General features: G+C 44.5%; 1 protein-coding gene across 6 annotated transcripts in view; it reads left to right on the top strand.

Annotated features, from left to right (window-relative positions):
- Positions 1–212: 212 nt before the first annotated feature.
- ZC3HAV1 (zinc finger CCCH-type containing, antiviral 1) overlaps positions 213–23,279 on the top strand; it is a 73,606-nt gene continuing 50,539 nt past the window's right edge. For 5 of the 6 annotated variants that reach the window (XM_005550902.4, XM_015448114.3, XM_065542632.2 and 2 more), the window contains exon 1: positions 213–901. In XM_005550902.4, coding sequence (XP_005550959.3) covers positions 594–901 — 308 coding nt within the window. In that variant the 5' untranslated portion in view covers positions 213–593. Of the gene's footprint in view, positions 902–18,054; positions 18,191–23,279 lie in introns of those variants that run through there. The other variant, XM_065542631.2, reaches the window with a different exon arrangement.

Raw genomic sequence — 23,279 nt, 5'->3', positions numbered from 1 at the left:
TTCGGGGTGAGGATAATAATATCTACAGTATGGAGTTGCTGGGAAGATTTACTACCAACGGAGGCAGAGCGCACGGCTCGCAGGAAGCGCTCGCTAGGGTCTGCTCTTTCCGGGAATGGGTGGGGTGCGCACTCCTCAACAGGGCTCCCAAGACTTGCGTCACACGCCTCAGTCGGCTGGCTTATAAAAACACCGGCCAGAGCCCCAAGATCGCTTTTAGTTTCTCTTCTTTCTAAAGAAGCCACGCGGAGCCCGGCTGGGGAACCTCACCCTCGCCGAGCCTAGAACCGAGAGCGGCCACCCCAGGCGGTCACCAGCGGATTTGCCCGCGCGTTCTCTTTCTTTCCACCCAGTTGCCCTTGCGGCCGGCTGTAAACCTGCCACTAGGACCCGGTCGGTGAGAGCTAGCCTGTTGACCTGAGAGCGGAGAGTGGATCGCTGGGCTGGACTAACGGCGACGGAGAGCGCGCCCTCGCTGACTCCGGGCGCGCCCAGCAGGAGCACCGCCCGCGCCCGCCCCTGTACACTTGTAAGTTTCGATTTCCGCGGAACCGAGTCCCGCGCCGCGGCGGAGCCAGCACAGCCAGCGCGCCATGGCGGACCCGGAGGTGTGCTGCTTCATCACCAAAATCCTGTGCGCCCACGGGGGCCGCATGGCCCTGGACGCTTTGCTCGAGGAGATCGCGCTGTCTGAGCCGCAGCTCTGTGAGGTGCTGCAGGTAGCCGGGCCCGACCGCTTTGTGGTGTTGGAAACCAGCGGCGAGGCCGGGATCACCCGATCGGTGGTGGCCACCACTCGAGCCCGGGTCTGCCGTCGCAAGTACTGCCAGAGACCCTGCGATAACCTGCATCTCTGCAAGCTCAACTTGCTGGGCCGGTGCAACTATTCTCAGTCGGAGCGGTAAGTGCACCCGGAGGGAGGGGCGCTGTCCGCAACCCTGGTCTGGGTGGACTGTCCAGGCGGGCACTGTTCTGGGAGGGGCGCGGGCACTGTTCTGGGAGGGGCACGGCCTCGCCGGGACCCCGCACCTGACAGCCTCTGCCTTCAGCCACTCCCTTCTCTGCTCCCCTCTGGGAGCCCCTGCAGGACCCGCGCTTCTACCGTTCCCTTCCTTCCGGCACCTCCAGACCTTTTTTCGAGAATGGCTAAAATGCTAGTGCCTAGCGGAGACCAGGCTCAACCTCTACCCCTTTCCCCGCCCGCCCTCACCAATCAGAAGAATAAAGTGCTCTGGAGCCAGCCAGGGCCTAGAGAAGCGGGAGGCAGGGTTGGGAAGGAAGGAAAGAGCCTCTACTCTTTGGTATCTTGAGTCTTTCCCTCCCTGCTACCTTCTTCCCTAGACGTGGCGGAGCCAGCAACCAGCCGCGCTGGGCCCCCTGTCCGTCTCCGCCAGAGCGAGCCGCAGGTCTCTCTGCTTGTCCCTCCCTTCCTGGTCACCCCCATGCCCCTCATCACCGCTTTTCTGATGCCTGGCGCTTAACAGGGGTAGTCTTTTTCCAGGTTCCTGAATCTGTAGCAGCCGCGGGCCTTCCCTCCGGGTGGTCTCTCCACGGTGGCGCGCGCAGTTGACCACCTGCCTTGGTTGGAAGCAGTGCGGCTTACCTCTCGGGCCGCTGCTAATGTTTCCATTTGCCTTTTTTTTTTTTTTTTTTTTTTTTTCCGTCTAAATGCAGGTGTGCTGCAAGGTTTGGGTTAAGCCTCTTGAGTGATTTTCTTCCCAGTTTCTCACTAAGAGAGCTTGCTCCCTCGGGGACAGCTGCACATCTGAAAAGATGGCTTCCAGGTCCACATTCGCTGTCCAGGCCTTTCCCTTGATCCCAGGCCCTTCCTCTCCCGCATGTGTCCTGTCCATAGAGTCAAACTCATCTTTTCCCCCAGGGGGGGTCTTAATCCTCTTCCTCACAATCTGTCATCACCAAATCCTTTTTGTGAAGTCTCTTTCCCGTCTTGGCGGGTTCCGCCTTCCCAACTCATTTCTCAGTGAACTGAATGAATGCCTTGTTGAATTAATGAATGGTTCTCTCTGGTCAGTCTTTCCTTCCACCCTTTCTGTCACTATGTGCTTCTGCTCAATTACTTTTCTCGGTAGAGTACTTTTTACACTTGGCCCATTCTTAAACACTTTGAATTGTATCCCAGGGTTTAAAATGGTGGTCAGCAAACTTTTTAGGCTGGAGTTCAGTGACTCCACCTCGGTTCACTGCAACCTCCACCTCCCGGGTTCAAGCGATTCTCCTGCCTCAGCCTCCCGAGTAGCTGGGATTACAGGCACGCGCCGTCGCACCTGGCTAATTTTTGTATTTTTAGTAAAGACAGGGTTTCACCATGTTGGCCAGGCTGGTCTCGAACTCCTGACCTCAGGTGATCCACTTGTCTTGCTCAGCCTCCCAAAGTGCTGGGATTACAGGTGTGAGCCACCTCGTCCGACCCGGTCAGCAAACTTTTGATCACGCACCTAACAAACAAAAACTCCAGTCACTCACCCCCAGTATACGTTTAATAAAACACACAAAGGTAAGTGTTTTAGATGGATGAGGTAGAGGACACAATATATTTTTAAAAAAAATTTCTTTACAGCAAAAACCCTTTCAGCTCACTCTAACGTTTTTAAAAAGTTCTTGAATGTGTTCCTTTATTTAAAAATTTCTTTAATATGTTGTGAGGCAATAATTTGAAGGTTATTTCTGAGTTGCTGGGAGTTACGGGTATTGAGGAAATCATCTAAGTTGTCGCTGGTCACCGAAGAAGTATCTGAGAAGGAGAAGAGAGCAGAGGGCGGGGATAGAAAAGGAAGGAACATTCTAGCATGTTCTAGCACTACACCAAATAACATGGTTGGAAGGCTTTGTTATGATTTTTCTGTTACTATCTTTTCTATTATGACAAATTCCTCACCAACTAGTGTTGACTTTTAGTTTGAAATACATATGCTTTTTATTTTTTTATTTCTTACTATGGATATTTTCAACATACTCAAAAGTAGAGAGAAAAAAATGATGAAGCCCCTTGTACTCATCATTTCATTTAAACAGTTTTCAAAATATGGCCAGTTTTGTTTCATTTGTTCTCCCTATTCCCCGTATGTCCCCAACTCCAATGTGTTATTTTAAAGCAAACCTCAGCAACCATTTGATTACTAAGTACTTTAGTATCTCTAAAAGATAAGAACTGTTTTATTAACATAATACAGTACAATAATCACATTTTTATAAAAAAAATTACAATTTAATATCATCTAATATCCAGTTGGTATTCAAATGTCCCTGATTGTCTTATATCCAACTTGTATTTTCAGGAAAAAGCCTACGTAGACATAATCCTTTAAAAAATTTATTTTTTATTTTTATTTTTTTACTTTTTGAGATAGGGTCACCCAAGGCTGGAGTGCAGTGGCCTGATCTCAGCTCACTGCAAACTCTGCCTCAGGTTCAAGCAATTCTACTGCCTCAGACTCCCAAGTAGCTGGGATTATAAGTGTGTGCCACCATGCTTGGCTAATTTTTTGTATTTTTAGTAGAGATGGGGTTTCGCGATGTTGGCCAGGCCGGTCTCAAACTCTGAGCTCAAGCCATCTGCCGGCCTAGGCCTCCCAAAGTGCTGGGATTTCAGTCCTAAGCCACTACCTTGCCTGACTTATAATTGTTTTCATATGTTACATATCTAACATTTAAATACTTAGTTTCAATTTGTTGCAGGCAATACACTTCGAAATTTTAGTTTTATGGATTTTATTATGGTATATTTTTCCCTGGTTTGAAATAGCAAAATTGTTTTAAAGTCGTTAATTGGGTTGTTAACCCCCACTTTTATAAGAATATATATAATATAGGGATTATTTGGTCTATCTAAATTTGGATGGGCCCTCCAGAGAATTCAATAAAGTTTATTTTTTTTTAGTAGAGTGATAAAATCTTATTTCCTAACGTTTATTGGCCGAGCCATATTTTTAATTCGTTTTACATCACTTTTGAATTTAGGAATTACAAACTTTTAATCTATTAATGTATAAAATGTTCTAATAAGGACCTCTGGGAGAATTTTTTTTTTTTTTTTTTTTTTCCCCTCGGGTCCTAGAAAACATGTTTTTTTTTCCTCCCTAAGTATGTTTTAAAAATATTCTCCTCTTAGCAAGTTATAAAACCTTGTCTTCCAAAACTGCCACTTGTGAGTTTGAGGACTTTCTTTGTAGATTACCAGTTAATGGGGTCTGTTAACTAATTGCTACCCATCTTTTTTTTTTTTTTTTTTTTTTTTTTTGAGGCAGAGTCTCGCTCTTTCGCCCAGGCTGGAGTGCAGTGGCGAGATCTCGGCTCACTGCAAGCTCCGCCTCCCGGGTTCACGCCATTCTCCTGCCTCAGCCTCCTGAGTAGCTGGGACTACAGGCGCCCGCCACCACGCCCGGCTAATTTTTTGTATTTTTTAGTAGAGATGGGGGTTTCACCCTGTTAGCCAGAATGGTCTCGATCTCCTGACCTCGTGATCCGCCCACCTTGGCCTCCCAAAATGCTGGGATTACAGGCGTGAGCCACTGCGCCCGGCCTGCTACCCATCTTGATGTTACTATCAGTTCAGTAAACTGGTCTCTGTTTACAGGGGGACGATTTGCATTGTGCTGGGTGTATAAAATTTTGTCTGTGGTACTATTATTTATAGATAGGATTTATCCTGTCCTGTAATTTCTGTCTTTTCTTTTGCAATGTTTTTAGTTATACATTTTAGTTGACAACAGGGCTTGCTTCGATGTTGGATAATTGTTTTGGTGAATCGGTTTGGATATTTCTATTTGCTTTGCTGAAATATATGCCCACACAGGGAGTTCTAATCCCAGTTCTGATGCAAAAATAATCACTATTTATCGAACAAATAACTATGTGCCAGCCACTATGATAAGCACTTTGGAGATGATATCCAGGTTAGTCTTTAGGGTAGCTCCTAAGGTAGTATTTTAAGTCCCATCCTTATTATAGGAAACTCAGGCATAGAGTTTTTCAGAAATCTACTGAAAGTAACATAACTAGAAGCTGGCAGGATTGGTATTTGAATCTAGATCTGCACGACTTCTTTTTTTGTTGTTTTTTTTTCTTTTTCTTTAGAAATGAGGTCTTGCTTTGTCACGCAGGCTGAAGTGCAGTGGCAGGGTCATAGCTCACTGCCACCTCGAATTCCTCGAATTTCTGGCTCAGATGATCCTCCTGCCTCAGCCTCCTGAGTAGCTGGGACTACAGGTGGGCACCACCACGTCCGGCTTGCTTTTTTTTTTTTTTCCCCCGAGACAGAGTCTCACTTTGTCGCCCAGGCTGGAGTGCAGTGGCGTGATCTTGCTACAACCTCGGCCTCCCGGGTTCAAGGGATTCTCCTGCCTCAGCCTCCCAAGTAGCTGGGATTACAAGCATGAGCCACCACACCCAGCTAATTTTTGTATTTTTTAGTAGAGATGGGATTTTGCCATTTTCCCTGGGCTGCTCTCAAACTCCTGGGCTTAAGCGATCTTCCCATCCTCCCAAAGTGCAGGATTACAGGCATGAGCCACCGCTCCTGGCCTTGCTTGATTTTTTTTTTTTTTTTTTTTTTTTTTTTGTGGTGACAGAGTCTGGCTCTGTCCCCAGGTTGGAGTGCAGTGGCGTGATCTCGGCTCACCGCTGTTTCCACCTTCTGGGTTCAAGCGATTCTCCTACCTCAGCCTCCCGAGTAGCTGGGACTACAGGCGCCTGCCACTACGCCTGGCTAATTTTTTTTCTTTTTTGTATTTTAGAGACGGGGTTTCACTATGTTGCCCAGGCTGGTCTCCAAATCCTGAGCTCAGGCAATCCGCCCACCTCGGCCTCCCAAAGTGCTGGGATTACAGGCGTGAGCCACCGCACCCAGCCTTGGCTTCTTAACTAGCTACTTCCATTGTCCAGTAACTATATGAAGTTATTAATTCAAAATTTTTTTTTTGCCTGCATGATTTCTGTTTAACTGTTTCAAGCAGGCTGCCTAAGCGTCTTTACCTTGCTTTGTGGTTTTTGCCAATGTGGGTGTTTCCTCTGGGTTCTTTCCTGTTTGTGTCTTTCCTTTTCGGTTAGTTCACATTTTGGGTGGGGGTGGGTAGATGGGAAGAGGACTAGTTGACTATTTCGCAAATTGGATAGAATACTGAAAAACGCAAAGAATAATATAACAAGCACCAGAGAATATTTATTCTGAACCCATACAAGTTATAACTCCCCTCCTAGAATAAATAAGTGTTCACATTTTTCAATTCTGCTCCTCTTTTAAAATATAGTAAACAATCATAACAGACCTAAGGTTATTTTTTTCTCATCCCCCAGTCTCATTTCCCTCTTTCCTAAGAAGTAGCTTCAATCATGATTTTGGTGTGTATCTTGCTCTTCCATGATTTTATAACTTCCTCATATATATTTTTATCCATATGCAAAATGTAGTATTATTTTTTGTGTTTTCAAATTTTTATTCAATGCTGTGTTTTGGAGATCTATTCATATTGCTACACAAGGACCTAGTTTATTCATTTTAAGAGTTGAAAAGGGCCGGGCGCGGTGGCTCAAGCCTGTAATCCCAGCACTTTGGGAGGCCGAGGCGGGCGGATCACAAGGTCAGGAGATCGAGACCACAGTGAAACCCCGTCTCTACTAAAAATACAAAAAATTAGCCGGGCGCGGTGGCGGGCGCCTGTAGTCCTAGCTACTTAGGAGGCTGAGGCAGGAGAATGGCGTGAACCCAGGAGGCGGAGCTTGCAGTGAGCTGAGATCGGGCCACTGCACTCCAGCCTGGGCAACAGCGTGAGACTCCGTCTCAAAAAAAAAAAAAAAAAAAAAAGAGTTGAAAAGTATTTCATCATAGGATTTATACCACAGTTCAGTTACCTGTTCCTCCCAGTAAGGGATATATGGTATATTTCCAAGTTTTTGTTATACCAAATCAAGCTGTCAAGAATTTACATGCAAGTGTCTCTTGGTGCTCATGGTTAGAGCTTTTCCAGGGTAGATCATTAGGAAGCAGAATTGTTGGTTTGAATATTACATAGCTTCAACTTTTCCAGATTCTGACAAATTAGTATAAAGGTGGCTGTGCCAATTTATACTTATACGTTTGAGTGTCCCCGTTTCTTCATTTTCTGGCCAACTAATGCTTGGTGTTATCAAACTTTTTTGACTTATGCCAATTAGAAGGCTTTGAAATAGTCATTATTTGAATTAATTTTTTTTTTTTTTTTTTTTTTTCTGAGCTGGGTGCAAAGCACTACATGGCTGTACTCCCAGTGCTTTGGGAGGCCAAGATGAGAGGATTGAGGACAGGAGTTCAAGACCAGCCTGGACAACATAGTGAGACCCCATCAAAAAATAAAAAAGTTAAAAAAAAAGTTAAAAAGTAAAATAAAAAATAAAATAAAATAAATAATTAAATAAAAAACGAAAAGAATTAGCTGGGTGTGGTGGTGCATGCCTGTAGTCCTAGCAATGCTGGAGGCTGAGGCAGAAGGATTGCTTGAGCCCAGGAATTTTGAGGTTACAGTGGGCTATGTTCATGCCACTGCACACCAGCCTGGGCACCAGAGTGTGGCTCTGTCTCAAAAAAAATTTTTTTTATAACAAATTTTAAAAGTTTTTGTATTAAAGTTTTTATTATGTGATTATATATACATACTTTTTTTTTTTTTGAGACAGGGTCTTGTTCTGTCACCAGGCTGGAGTGTGGTGGTGCAAACATGGCTCACTGCAGCCTTGACCTCCTGGGTTCAAATGATCCTCCCACATCAGCCTCCCAGTAGCTGGAACCAGGCTAGTGCCACCATACCTGGCTAATTTGTGTGTGTGTGTGTTTAGAGACAGGGTCTCACTATGTTGCCCAGGCTGGTCTCAAGTGCCTGGGCTCAAGCAGTCCTCTTGCCTCAGCCTCCCAAACTGCTGGGATTACAGGCATGAGCCACTGAGCCCAGCTGAGCATGATTTATTACTATTAAATGTTTAGACATTTGTATCCAAGCCTCCATTTATAACCTTGCTCTGGGCCCCACCACTTTTAGAGAAAGACTACTCTGATTCACTGAAATGTTTTCATTACTTTCTTTTGCATGAATGTACACAATTTATACATTGATTTTCTTATTATTAAAATTGAGACTGGGCTCAATAGCTAACATCTGTAATCCCAGTACTTTGAGAAGCCAAGGCGGGAAGATCTCTTGAAGTCAGGGGTTCGAGACCAGCCTGGGCAATATAGCGCCTACAAAAACATTAAAAAATAAAATTAGCTGGACACAGTGGCACACACCTGTAGTCCCAACTACTCAGGAGGCTGAAGTGGGAGGATCACCTGAGCCTGGGAGGATGAGGCTGCGGTCAGGTGCAAGTGTGCCACTGCACTCCAGCCTGGGCAACAGAATGAGACCCTGCCTCTGAAAAAAACAAAGTGAAATTGATTTAAGTTTTTGCTATTAAACCATTATGCTGTGAACATTTTGGTATATGCTTCTTTGTGTACATGTTACATGAGTTTCCCTAGGGATCTAGTAGTGGAATTTTGATTCTTAAGTTTTATGTGATAATACCAAATTGTTTTCTGAAGTGTGTTTGCCAAGTTATACTCCCACCAGAAGAATAAGAGCCTTCCCTTGCCTCACATCGTAGCCAAGTGGTATCATCAGCTTTTTAAAATTTGTGCCAATACAAAGAATGCAAATTGTATCTCACTGTGTTTTTTTTTTTCTTCTTTGAGATGGAGTCTCGCTCTGTCACCCAGGCTGGAGTGCAGTGGCACAATCTCGGCTCAATGCAGTCTCTGCCTCCTGGGTTCATGCCATTCTCCTGCCTCAGCCTCCCAAGTAGCTGGGACTGCAGGTGCCCACCACCAAGCCCGGTTAATTTTTTTTGTGTGTGTGTTTTTTAGTAGAGACGGGGTTTCACCATGTTTGCCAGGATGGTCTCAATCTCCTGACCTCGTGATCAGCCCGCCTTGGCCTCCCAAAGTGCTGGGATTACAGGCGTTAGCCATCGCGCCCAGCCCTCATTGTGGTTTTAATTCTTTATATATTCTGTGTCTCTAGCCCTTTTAAGTCTCATTACTTGTTTTTTAAGTTTGTCTTACTTGGCATCTTAGTAGTTGCTTCTTATTTGCATTTTACTTTTTTGGTCATCTTGGCACTCTATTTTTGTTTGTAACAGTTTTTTTTTTTTTTTTTTTTTACCATTTTAAAAATGGCTAAAACTATTTATTTATTTATTTTATTTTGAGACAGAGCCTCACTCTGTCACCCAGGCTGGAGTGCAGTGGTGCGATCTCGGTTCACTGCAACCTCTTCTCCTGGGTTCAAGTGATTCTCTTGCCTCAGCCTCCCCAGCAGCTGGGATTACAGGCGTGTGCCACCACGCCCGGCTAATTTTTGTATTTTTAGTAAAGACAGGGTTTCGCCATGTTGGCCAGGCTGGTCTCGAACTCCTGACCTCAGGTGATCTGCCCACCTACCTGGGCCTCCCAAAGTAAAACTATTTTAAAGTGTACAGTTCAGGGGGTAGTAAGTACATTCATGATGTTGTGCAACTATTACCACTATTGGAATTCCAGAACATTTTCATCACCCCAAAGAGAAACCCCACACCCATCAGGAACCAGTCCTCATTCTTCCCTTTCCTCAGCCCCGGGCAATCTCTAACCTACTTTTTGTTTGTTTTCCAATTCTGGACATTTCCTATAAATGGAACCTAATAATATGTGACCTTTTGTGTCTGCTCCTTTCACTAAGGAAACATGATTTGCATTTTACTGTTGCATGTTCTGTGTTGTTTGTGCTGGCGTATTCATCTAGGAGAAGTCTTTCTGAAGTTCCTTCTGTTACTAATTCTGCACTGTCCATGGAGTCATGTTGTTGTCGGACTGGTGGCCCTAGAGACATGCTGTTTTCTGCAACATCGTGACACAACAGGGTGCACCCTGTAAGAATCATTTGGGAATTTTTGTTCTCTTTTCACAATCACTACATCTCAAATTTTTAATTTGATCAAATTTGACTCTCAGTGTCTGCAGTTTTCTTTAGAAATTAAGCTAACAGCGGGGCGCGGTGGCTCAAGCATGTAATCCCAGCACTTTGGGAGGCCGAGACGGGCGGATCACGAGGTCAGGAGATCAAGACCATCCTGGCTAACATGGTGAAACCCCATCTCTACTAAAAAATACAAAAAAACTAGCCGGGCAAGGTGGCAGGCGCCTGTAGTTCCAGCTACTCAGGAGGCTGAGGCAGGAGAATGCCGTGAACCCGGGAGGCGGAGCTTGCAGTGAGCCGAGACTCTGTCTCAAAAAAAAAAAAAAGGAATTAAGCTAACAAATATAATGACATTGTAATATTGTGAACCATGATAAAAATCTTAAATAGTGACAAATGAAGCATGTGATAACACAGTATTTTCTACTTTTTACATAATGCAGAGTTGGCAAAATTAAACATTTAAAATAAGTAGATATATTTTTCCATCCATTAAATGGTTCTGATTTGCTTACTGCTTCTGCCTGTATTTACTTCCAAACCAGGCATCTGTGATCTTTACCTATGGCTACTTTGGGATAGAAGAAGCCATAATAACATGGGCATAAAAAAGGGATAAAAGGTTTCAGTAGCACCTAGGATTTCAGGCCCAGTGAGTAATCACTTTAACCAAATTGCAGCAGGGGAGCTGGTCTCAGGTTGGGAGGAGAGAGGGGAGACTTATTTCATGATCTTTTCCCTATTTCCTATACAGGGAAGAGATTGTATTTTATTTTTTTTATGTACTATTTTTATTTATTTACTTATTTATTTATTAAAATAGAGACAGCGGTCTCAATGTTTTGCCTAGGCTAATCTCAAACTCCTAAGCTCAAGCCACCCTCCTGCCCCGGCCTTCTGAATAGGTGGGATTACAGATGTGTACCACCATGCCTGGCACTGAGAAGATATTTTAATATGTTTTAGACCAATTTAGAAAATCAAGCTAAAAGACGTCATCTAGGGAAATCGTTTCCTAACATTTTGATCCCGCATACCTATCAGCAGAGAACGTTTTGAGCATGTACTCCTAATCCTAATGTGTGTACATTTATTTAAACATTCTATGATGTAAAATTCTTAATTTGTATGCTATTTACTGTTTTACTTTTTAAAATTTTTTAAAATCAATTTTATTGAGGTATGATTTACATACAATAAAATGTACCCATTTAAAGTGTATGGAGGCCGGGTGCGATGGCTCATGCCTGTAATCCTAGCACTTTGGGAGGCCGAGGCAGGCGGCTCACTTGAGGTCAGGAGTTTGAGACTAGCCTGGCGAACATGGTGAAACCCCATCTCTACTAAAAAAAGCAAAAAAAAATTTAGCTGGGCATCGTGGTGTGCACTTGTAATCCCAGCTACTCAGGTGGCTGAGGCAGGAGAATCTCTTGAACCCAGGATGTGGAGGTTGCAGTGAAGTCAAGATTGCACCATTGCACTCCAACCTGGGTGACAGAGTGAGACTCCATCTTAAAAAAAAAGGTAAAGTGTATTGTTTAAAGAGTTTTGATAAATGGAGGCACCTATGTAACCATCACAACACCCTAGATACAGCACATTTTCTTTTTTTTTTTTTTTTTTTTTTTTTTGAGACTGAGTCTGGCTCTGTCGCCCAGGCTGGAGTGCAGTGGCCGGATCTCAGCTCACTGCAAGCTCCGCCTCCCGGGTTCACGCCATTCTCCTGCCTCAGCCTCCGGAGTAGCTGGGACCACAGGCGCCCGCCACCTCGCCCGGCTAGTTTTTTGTATTTTTTAGTAGAGACGGGGTTTCACCGTGTTAGCCAGGATGGTCTCGATCTCCTGACCTTGTGATCCGCCCGTCTCAGCCTCCCAAAGTGCTGGGATTACAGGCTTGAGCCACCGTGCCCGGCTGATACAGCACATTTTCATCAGCCCTAAAGGTTATCTCACGCCCCTTCTCAGTTAACCAGGGAATCCCCCCACTCCTCCAGCCCTTTTGGCCCAGGCAATACTTTTCTGGGCTGAAAAGATTTTTTTACATTAAAAAATATAAGGAGTTCCAGTATTTTTTCCCATCCATGATGGATTGTTTTGAGTAGCTTCTGGGATGTAGTTACCCAGCTTTGGAGCAGTACTTCTCAAACTTTGACATGCATTTTCATCACATGGGAGAGTCTACTAAAATGCAGGTTCCCAAGTCACGTATTGGAAATTCTGTTCCCAACAGGTGGGTTGGAGCCTGAGAATCTGCGTTTTTATTCATTAGTTTTTAAATTTTTGTTTACTTTTTTTTTTTTTTTTTCAAGACAGAGTCTCCCTCTCTCGCCCAGGCTGGAGTGCAGAGGCAAGATCTCTGCTCACTGTAACCTCTGCCTCCGCCTCCTGGGTTCAAGTAATCCTCCCACCCAGCCTCTGAAGTAGCTGGGATTACAGGCCTCTGCCACTATGGCCGGCTACTTTTTTGTATTTTTGTATTTTTATTTTTATTTTTTTTTGAGACGAAGTCTCACTCTGTTGCCCAGGCTGGAGTGCAGTGGCCGGATCTCAGCTCACTGCAAGCTCCACCTCCCAGGTTTACGCCATTCTCCTGCCTCAGCCTCCCCAGTAGCTGGAACTACAGGCGTCGGCCACCAGGCCCGGCTAATTTTTTGTGTTTTTTAGTAGAGACGGGGTTTCACCGTGTTAGCCAGAATGGTCTCGATCTCCTGACCTCGTGATCCGCCCACCTCGGCCTCCCAAAATGCTGGGATTACAGGCTTGAGCCACCGCGCCTGGCCATTTTTTTGTATTTTTAATAGAGACAAGGTTTCGCCATGTTGCCCAGGCTGGTCTTGAATTCCTGAGCTCAAGCTATCCACCCAACTCAGCCTCCCAAACTGCTGGGATTACAGATGTAAGTCGCTGCGCCCCAGAATCTGCATTTTAAATACCATCCTAAAGAATCCATTTGCAGGGGTCAAACCACACTTTCAGAAACATGTATTTCCTTAGGGGTAGCTTCCTGGAAGACTGCAAATGCAAAGTTTTATGTGGCTTTCGAGTTTGAGGGAGTAAAAGAAATGAATTTTTTAGTGCAGAATGAATGAAATATTTTTCTTTAAGTGATCTTTCTCAGAGATTAGGGGTTCTATTACTTTTATGTGATAGACCAAAAGACATAGGAAACTTTTGGCATCCTAGGCACCAGGTCAACAAATATTTATTGAGCACATACTTTGTGTCACAAACGGTAGATTATTCTAGAGGCTTCTGCCCCTTCCTCTGTCACTCACAGGATCCTGAAATACTGTCAACCAGTTAATTAATCTCTCTCTGGTTAGTATTCCTTAACTTTCAGAGGGACTTACGCTGGGAAGTATTGTGGCGAGTGGTGGGGAGAAGCCAGCCTGTGAGAGGAGAGGAGGCTTGTGTGAACTACTTTCTCTGATCATCAAGATTTTGGTGGCCGGGTGCGGTGGCTCATGCCTGTAATCCCAGCACTTTGGGAGGCCGAGGCAGGTGGATCACCTCAGGTCAGGAGTTTGAGACTAGCCCGACCAACATGGAGAAACCCTGTCTCTACTAAAAATACAAAATTAGCCAGGAATGGTGGTGCATGCCTATAATCCCAGCTACTTAGGAGGCTGAGGCAGGAGAATCACTTGAACCCGGGAAGTGGAGGTTGCTGTGAGCTGAGATCGTGCCTTTGCACTCCGGCCTGAGCAACAAGACTGGAACTCTGTCTCAAAAAAAAAAAAAAAAAAAAAAAGATTTTGGCAGTAACACCACCACCTCCGGCCATCTACTCTCCTTTTTCTCAGTCCTGATGTGGACCCAGGGCGATGTTTCTCAAACTTTGCTACGTGTTGGGATCACTTAGGGAACCTTTAAAAAATATGGATGCCTGACTCCTACATTCTGATTTAATTATGGTTTGAATTGGAACTTTGGGATTTTTTTTTTTAAGTTCCTAGATGGTTTTTAATGGGCAGCAAAGCTTGTGAACCATGAACTTAGGGGACTAGAGAAGTCAAGACTGGAGAGACCGTCCATAATAACAGAAAGATTATTTTTTTGGTGGCACCCGCGCTGTTTGTCTCACTCTTGGTACAATCGTCGGATATGTGCAGATTCTTGGCCTCCTGCCTCCCCCGTCCTCAGCAGGCCCGGCCTCCTCTGCTGCCCAGTCTTGCAAGGCCCTCGGTGCTTTCCTCCCCCTCGGTGCAGGCTGGGGCTTGCCGTGGCTTCAGCCTTAGGATCACCATCTTCTGCAGTGAGCCGGGGCTCTCTTTGTGCCTGGTGTGTTCTGGGTAATACAGTTGTGGTTAAAGCAAGCTCATTTTTTTCGGCTCCACCCTCTGTCTCTCCCCACATCCTTTCTTACCCTGCTCATGTGATCTCGTCCGGTCTATTCTGTTTCTCCTCCATCTTACTAGGGGGTCTAGAGGCAGTGAACCATCCCTACCCTCTAATAACATGGCTATTTAATCTTGAATATCAGAAGTACAAACATGGGGAATAGGAATCTCGTGGCTTTAAAATAGTATTTCGTTAGGGTTGGTTTTGACTGATGACATTTTATTCTTTAGCTCAATGTTCTCTAGATTTTATCTTTCACACGTCCTGGTTCCTTTTTCACCTGGCTTATATCATGGTGAGTGATTTCCTGTTTTCTATACAAATCAGCAGTCTTTTTGTTTTTGTCAACCCTATTGGGTGTTGGGGAGCAGAGGGGATGAAGGAGAGAAGGGAAAGGGAAGGAGTACTTCAATATAAATTACTGTCAAAAAAAAAAAAAAAGACTCGGGTTACTGTCTCTTTTTGGTCTGTTGAGTCAGAGGTAGCCCTGTGTTTACCGATGTGTGAAGTGCAAGAACTCAGAGGTGAACATCCGGTTCAAGAATCTAACCCAGAATTGAATGTGACAAGCATATCCAGTGATACTCAGCTCTGACTGCACACTAGAGTCACCTGGGCTCCCACCCCAGTCAAATGAAGCCAGTCTCCAGGGCGGGGCCCAGGTTTGGGTATTTTCAACACTGCCCAGTTGATTATTATGTGTAGCCAGGAATGAGAATCACTGTGCAGGCTAGTTGTTTAGGCTGCACCCGTGGTGAGAGAGAGCACTTATTGCCTGGGCTAAAATAACATTTTGTTCTGTGGCTGGAAGAGAAAAGTGAAAAGGTCATTTGTTTTTAGGCTTTTGGCTTGAGTTCCTTAAAGAGAGACAATTCTGCGTCTTTCAAGGATGTCTTTGCTCTTTTTTTTTTTTTTTTTTTAAGTTATCACCTCCTACCGCAACTTGTCCCGTTTGTTTGAGGTTTATCTGCTTCAAATGTGGGTAGCATTCTGCAAACGCTTGTTTTGTCCTGGGAAATTCATAATAATTTGTAGGAGAGCTCTTTTTGTCCTGGCGAGAGGGGAGTTCCCACAGCTTCTAACCAACCTTCTGTAGGACCTGTTGTCTTTTTTGGGGAGGTGACCCTGAGCTGCCTATACTCCAAGTATGTTCATAAAACCAGATTGTTAGACATGCAAATTCTTGACCTCCACCCTTAGATTTACTGATTCACAGACTGCAGGGTGGGGCCCAGGAATCTAACGGACCACTTGTCTAGGTGATGCTGATGCATGCTAAAAGATTGAGAATCACCCTGGGATGTCTGGGATGGGGCCTGAGAATCTGCATTTCTGACAACCTCCCAAGTGATGCTGATGATGCTGGCCTAGGGACCAAACTTTCAGCATCGCTAGCTTAGCAAACCCCAAAGGGCCACGGGAGACTTTCACACTATTTCCTGGCCGAAGCCCACTAGCCAATATTAGGCATCTGGAGCTGGGACAGAGTGATCAGAAGAAAGTCGGAAGGAAGGTTCTGCCACCTGAAACCTACACATGACCCCCTTCACGCTCTGATCGTGGCCCACGCCGCTGAGCTTGTCTGTACAACATTAATTTTCACTCGCATCTGTGTAAAGAGACCACCAAACAGGCTTTGTGTGAGCAACAAGGCTGTTTATTTCACCTGGGTGCAGACGCGCTGAGTCTGAAAAGAGAGTCAGCGAAGGGAGATAGGAGTGGGGCTGTTTTGTAGGATTTGGGTAGGTAGTGGAAAATTACAAAGGCTGGCAGGGGCGGGGGACACAAGGTGCTCAGTGGGGGAGCTTTTGAGCTAGGATGAACCAGGAGAAGGAATTTCACAAGGTAATATCATCAGTTAAGGCAAAAACAGGCCATTTTCACTTCTTTTGTGATTCTTCAGTTACTTCAGGCCATCTGGATGTGTACGTGCAGGTCACAGGGGATATGATGGCTTAGCTTGGGCTCAGAGGCCTGACACTAATCACAACAAGTAGTGCCTATCACATACTGTGTTCCTACCACACCCTTTATGTGATTTATGTCCACGATCTCTGCTTGCACCCTGCTTAAATAATAGTGTGGGAACAGTGGCTTAAATCATTCTGGATGCCGATTTAAATATTTTTTGGTTTGAAAAGGTTTCAGATCTGTTTTTGTTCATTTTCCCAGCTTAGGTTTTTGCTTGTGTTTTGGGATACCTGTTCATTACTGGATCTTCCTCTTATCTCAGTCACCTTTGATTTCTCATTTTATCAGGCATATTCCCAAAGTAGGATTATCGTGACTACTAAATTAAATAACAGAGGTGAAGTTCCTGTCACTTAGTAAATGCGTAATAAATGTTAATTTCTGTGCTTAAACCAGATAGAAGGGAAGTGTAAACTGCCCCACCTTCGTGGCTGAGCGAGTGTTGTACCTGAGCGAGTTAGAGAGAAACGCCACACTTTGAGACGAATTTAAGAGTCCTTTATTAGCCGGCAACCGAGAGACGGCTAACGCTCGAAACTCTCTCGGCCCCGAGGAAAGGGCTTGATTTTCCTTTATGCCTTAGTTTAGAGAGGGGAGGGGGAGCTTAATTGCAGCAATTCTACAGAAGTAAAAACATGCAAAAAAATTAAAAAGACAAATGGTTACAGGGAAACAAACAGTTCCAAGTGCAGGGGCTCTACATCTATCATAAGGCGATAGATGTGGGGGCTCTGCCACACACAAACTCAGGGCTTTACGGTCTTACCTCATGAGCAAAATCCTGGAAACTTGGGACATTGCTTGCTTCAGTACCTTATCAGTGAATTGGACTCTTTGATATGTTGAGAGTCAGCTTACACAAGTTAACTCCTTGAGGAAGGGGGTGGGTAAGGAGTCCTTGATGTCTTGTAAATGAAGGAGCCAAATGGAGTTTGTCCGGTTTTGTCAGCTAAGGGAGAGCCTATTCATGTGGAAACAAGGCTAGGTGATTAAGGGAGAGTCTAAAAACAAGGTTAGGTATTACATGATCAATATCCTGAAATTAGGGCAAAGAAAAAGCCCCTAAGAAGCCACTGGGGAGAAGTCTAGGGAATGTGGGAAAACGAAGCAGAGTTTGCCAGGGAAGGGGCTGCAGGTCAGACCCAGTCGAGACAGAGATGTTGCAGGTCGAGACTGGGTTCAGGGTGAGAATCACAGAATCTAGAGGAATAAGAAGCTTGCCTGAGGATGGAGATGAAAAATGAAAAAGAAAACCAGGCCCCCAGGTGGGCAGCGCCAGGGACCCCAGCCAGTGCAGCATGGGCTAGCTTTGACTTTTCTTTCAGACAGAAGCACCTTGGGTAGCTTTGGAAAAGCCTGGACACTTGGGGTTCCAGGCAGAGGGGTCCCTATTAGGCTACCTGGCTTCCTTTAGTTATTTAGAGGAAGTGCTGACTTCAGGGACCTTGGAAGTGCCACACTCCTCATCTAGCACAGGACAGGAAAAATTCTGCATCTCGCCGTGATCTGCACAGGTGCCGTAGGCTTGGCTTTAAGTTTAGGACATCTGGGCTGGAGCTAAAGGGGAAGCAAAGATTCTTAATTCCTTCTGACTAACAAGTTGCTAAATACATCAGAGCCAGAGGGCAGAACCTGTCTAGTGGTGGGAAGTTTCAGTGAGGTCATTTTCAGCTCAATATCAAGAAGAATATTAGGGTGGCATGGTGGCTCACGTCTATATCCCAGCACCTAGGCCTAGGTGAGAGGATCGCTTGAGCCCAGGAGTTCAAGGCTGCAGTGAGCCATGATTGTGCCACTGCACTCCAGCCTGGACAACAGAGTAAGACCCTGTCTCAAAAAAAAAAGAAAAGAAAAAGAAAACGTTAATGGTAATGGCTAAATGGACATCAGCACAATGAGGTAAGATCCTTGTGAGATAAAGAGGCTCACGGTCATCTGGTCAATCCACCAGAGAGGATTTCTGCTTTGAGGTGGAGGCTGGAGGGGATTACCTTTCTTTTTTTTATTTTTTTGAGACACAGTCTCCCTCTCTCGCCCAGGCTGGAGTGCAGTGGTGCGATCTGGGCTCACTGCAAGCTCTGCCTTCCGGGTTCACGCCATTCTCTTGCCTCAGCCTCCTGAGTAGCTGGGACTACAGCTATTTTTAGTAGAGATGGGGTTTCACCTTGTTAGCCAGGACGGTCTCGATCTCCTGACCTCGTGGTCCGCTCACCTCGACCTCCCAAAGTGCTGGGATTACAGGCGTAAGCCACCGCGCCTGGCTGGCTGGAGGGGATTATCTTTCAAAGGCCCTTCTTGCTGTAGGAGTCCTTCCTCCGGGATTGATAAAGTGGAGTCTTAGCCCAGCTGCTGAGGGTTCTGGGTAGGGGCTGGCGGGGACTGGTTATCTGAAACCACAGTGCAGGACCAAAAAGCAGAGGTCGACCTTATCAAGGAGTGCCAGGAAGCCAGGGTCACCGGGTGGAGAAAGCAAGGAGAGGGCCTGCCTGGGAGAATGGCAAGGATAGAGGCTGTCGCTAGAGCCTGAGTGACTGGCCTTGACTTCTCCAGGAGGCAAGGTACGCGGAGGGCTGGCTGGGTTTCAAGGGCTCCGCTCCTGGTTGACAGAGTCCTTGGTTCTCTATTTTTTTCATATGAGGTTATGCTGTGAGATCTGAAGGCAACCTGGAGAGTTGCAGAACGATTTACACACAAACAATAGCATTGAATAAGTGACTTTTAAAGATTAATTCTTAGAGAATAACTTTTACCTAGATGTTTGCATTTTCAAAAAATCATCAATTTCAATAAGATCATTTTGCATTTACCAGTGACAATTAAAAAATAATAGTGCAATCCCAGCACTTTGGGAGGCCGAGACGGGCGGATCACGAGGTCAGGAGATCGAGACCATCCTGGCTAATATGGTGAAACCCCGTCTCTACTAAAAATACAAAAAACTAGCCGGGCGAGGTGGTGGGCGCCTGTAGTCCCAGCTACTCGCGAGGCTGAGGCAGGAGAATGGCGTAAACCCGGGAAGCGGAGCTTGCAGTGAGCTGAGATCCGGCCACTGCACTCCAGCCTGGGCGACAAAGCGAGACTCCGTCTCAAAAAAAAAAAAAAGAAATAATAATAATAATAATAATAATAGTGCAACAGATGATATTCAATATTTTGGAAATGAAGGAGAACCATTAAAAGAAAAATTTAAATTCACAATAGGAAAAAACAGAATAAATGGAGAGATATTTTCTGTTCCAGAATCAGAAGATTTAATGAAGTTAACATGCTATACTTAATATCCAATCTAATTTATGGAGTTAATAGAAATTACATTCCCAGTGTACTGTTTTATGGAAATTGAGATAATTTATTCCCTAATAAAATTTTTATAATGAAAATAGTAGGCTGGGTGTGGTGGCTCACATGTGTAATCCCAGTGCTTTGGGAGGCCAAGGATGGAGGATCAAAGAAAAGAAAAGAATAGTTAAGCACACTAAAGAGTTTTTTGAAAAGGTGTAAGCCAATGATATGAAAAATTACTGTTAATATTTAAAGTATATTTAAAATGTTAACAAAGGGCCAGGCGTGGTGGCTCATACCTGTAATCCCAGCACTTTAGGAGGCTGAAGCAGATGGATCACCTGAGGTCAGGAGTTCGAGACTAGCCTGGCCAACATGGTGAAACCCCGTCTCTACTAAAAATACGAAAATTAACCGGGCGTGGTGGTGGGTCCCAGCTACTTGGGAGACTGCGGCAGGAGAATTGCTTGAACCTGGGAGGCGGAGGTTGCAGTGAGTTGACATGCTGACATCTTGCCATTGCACTCTAGCCCTGGCAACAAGAGCAAAACTACATCAATTAAAAAAAAAAAAGTTAACAAAGGACATTTAAATTTTATGATATTGATATGCTATGGGCCGGTACGGTAACTCACACCTGTAATCCCAGCACTTTGGGAGGCCTAGGCAAGTGGATCACTTGAGGTTGGGAGTTCCAGACTGGCCAACATGGTGAAGCCCCCTCTCTACTAAAAATACAAAAATTAGCCAGGGGTGGTGGCGCATGCCTATAATCCCAGCTACTCAGGAGGCCAAGACATGAGCATTGCTTGAACCCAGGAAGCGGAGGTTGCAGTGAGCCAAGAGAGCGTCACTGCCTCTCAGCCTGGGCACAGAGCAAGACCCTGTGTCAAAAAAAAAAAAAAAAATTAATATGATATGATAAATTGTATGATACAGGATTCAAAGCAGAACAGTAGATTGATTAAAAACACAATAGGGATTACAATTGTTCTTTGTAAATTTTTTATTTCTTTTAATTTTTTATTTATTTTTTAGAGACTGAGTCTTGTTCTGTCATCCAGGCTGGAGTGCAGTGGCACAGTCATAGCTCACTGCAGCCTCAAACTCCCAGTCTCGGTGACCCTCCCGCCTCAGCCTCCCATGTAGCTAGAACTACAGGTATGCACCATCATGCTATGCTAACTTTTAAAATTTTTTGTAGAGGCATGGGTCTTACTGTTTTGCTCTGACTGGTCTCAAACTCCTGACCTTAAGTGGTCTTCCTGCCTTGGCCTCCCAAAGTGATGGGATTACACACATGAGCCACCATGCACAGCCCCAGTGGTTCTAAATTTGATAAAAAGTTAATTAAAAAAAAGTCTAGGATAACAAAATAAGAAAGGAATCATATTTAATAGACATAATTGAGAAAAGTTGATATAAAACACTTATGTCCTCTGATGTCATTTATTATAACAGTCTCCAGATGTTTTATTTTTATTTCATTTTATTTTTTATTGTATTTTATTTTTTCTGAGACGGAGTCTCGTTCTGTCACCCAGGCTGTGTGCAGTGGCACAATCTCGGCTCACTGCAAGCTCCGCCTCCCAGGTTCACGCCATTCTCCTGCCTCAGCCTCTCGAGTACCTGGGATTACAGGCCCCCGCTACCATGCCCATCTAATTTTTTGTATTTTTAGTAGAGATGGGGCTTCACTGTGTTAGCCAGGATGGTCTGGATCTCCTGACCTCATGATCCGCCCACCTCGGCCTCCCAAAGTGCTGGGATTACAGGCGTGAGCCATCGCGCCCAGCCTAATAATCTCCAGATGTTTTAAAGAATTAACATTGAAAGTATCTCTTTTAAAAGTTAAACTAATTAGGATATATGTAATAGTTATCCAGCTGTGGTGGGTGAATTAATTTTGCTAGTATTAAAGCAGTAGGCTAGGGCTGGGTGCAGTGGCTCATGCCTGCAATCCTAACATTTTGGGGGGCTGAGGCGAGTGGATCACTTGAGGTCAGGAGTTCAAGACCAGCCTGACCAACATGGTGAAATCACATCTCTACTAAAAATACAAAATTAGCTGGGCATGGAGACGCATGCATGCCTGTAATCCCAGCTGCTTGGGAGGCTAAGGCAGGAGAATCGCTTGAACCCGGGAGATGGAGGTGACAATGAGCTGAGATTGTGCCACTGCACTCCAGCCTGGGCAACAAAAGCAAAACTCTGTCTCAAAAAAAAAAAAAAAAAAAAAAAGTCTTTGATATGAATTACTTGTGTTTCCTATCTATTGAAATAGCATAATGACAAAATCCAATGCAAATGTGCTTGTATGGGAAATAGGCACACTCCTAGATTGCTGTTGTGTTTTCTGGACAACAGTAGATCAAAATGAAACACAAGCTGCCAAGAAAATTACTGTTTTCTTTAAGGCCATATGCCCAAAGGAATAACTCTCAGGAAAATAATGTATAAGAAGAAAGGTTATTTGTAAAAAAGTAATGCTAGCCACATTATACTAGCGAAAATCTGGGCATTACCCAACTACCTGACAACTTGATAATTGTGGTGAAAACTAGAAAATATTAATATGTGGTCATATTAATAACTACTAAGGCCATAAGCCTAAGGATTTTGACACTATCACCCGTAGAATATTTAAGTTAAAAGGTGGAATGATAGCCAGGTAAGGTGGCGGGCACCTGTAATCCAGCTACTTGGGAGGCTGGGGCAGGAGAATCACTTGAACCTGGGAGGCGGAGGTTGCAGTGAGCTGAGATCGCGCCATTGCACTCCAGCCTGGGCAACAAGAGTGAGACTCTGTCTCAAAAAAAAAAAAAAAAAGTGGAATGAGGCTTGGCATGCCTGTAGTCCCAGCACATTGGGAGGCTGAGGTGGTTGGATCACTTGAACCCAGGAGTTTGAGACCAGACTGGGCAACATGGCAAAACCCTGTCTCCACAAAAAATTTAAAAATTAGCTGGGTGTGGTGGCTCATGCCATAGTCCTAGCTACTTGGGAGGCTGAGGTGGGAGGATCACCTGAGCTTGGGGAGGTTAAGGCTGCAGTGAGCCTGATCATACCACTGCTCCCCAACCTGGGGGGAGAGAGTGAGACCTTGTCTCCTCAAAAAGAAAAACATGTGGAATGAGTTTGTTGTATGGACATTGATAACTGTCAAATTATGTTTGCCTAATAAGAGCAAAAGTGCTACTAATGTTTCTCAGTGATCTCAATCAGTGCTTCTCAGACTTTAATGTGATTAAACCAAGTGCTCCATCATGCTTCCATCTATAGCTTCCATATAGGAAAGTTTATATTATACAACAATTCCATGATCATGGAAAGTTCTACTGACATTGTTGAACTAAATCATTAAAGTCTCAAGGTGAAGGGATGTTACATCTTTTTCTGTAGAGTTTTTTTGAAACATGCAATTAAGAGCTTGTTCTATTCCTTTGTAGTCACAAATAAGTATGTACATTGGTATATAAGACATACAAGAGATACAGCAATGAGCAATGTTATATAATGAAAAGATTAGATAAATGGAATTCTTTTGTCCCATTGATTTTTACTGCAGTCCTGGATGTGTTTTCATAATTTGTTCTCTCTTTCTTGATAGGCAATCATTTTTAATAGATCTGTTTTAGTTTCTTTGCCAATCTTTTCCTCTTCTGACCTTTCTGAGCTATACACAAATTATAACTTAATGACTTAA

This window comes from Macaca fascicularis, chromosome 3 (assembly GCF_037993035.2).
Source record: "Macaca fascicularis isolate 582-1 chromosome 3, T2T-MFA8v1.1".
Taxonomy (NCBI): domain Eukaryota; kingdom Metazoa; phylum Chordata; class Mammalia; order Primates; family Cercopithecidae; genus Macaca; species Macaca fascicularis.
The sequence above is the reverse complement of the archived record's forward strand: the minus strand, read 5'-3'. Positions and strand labels throughout refer to the sequence as shown.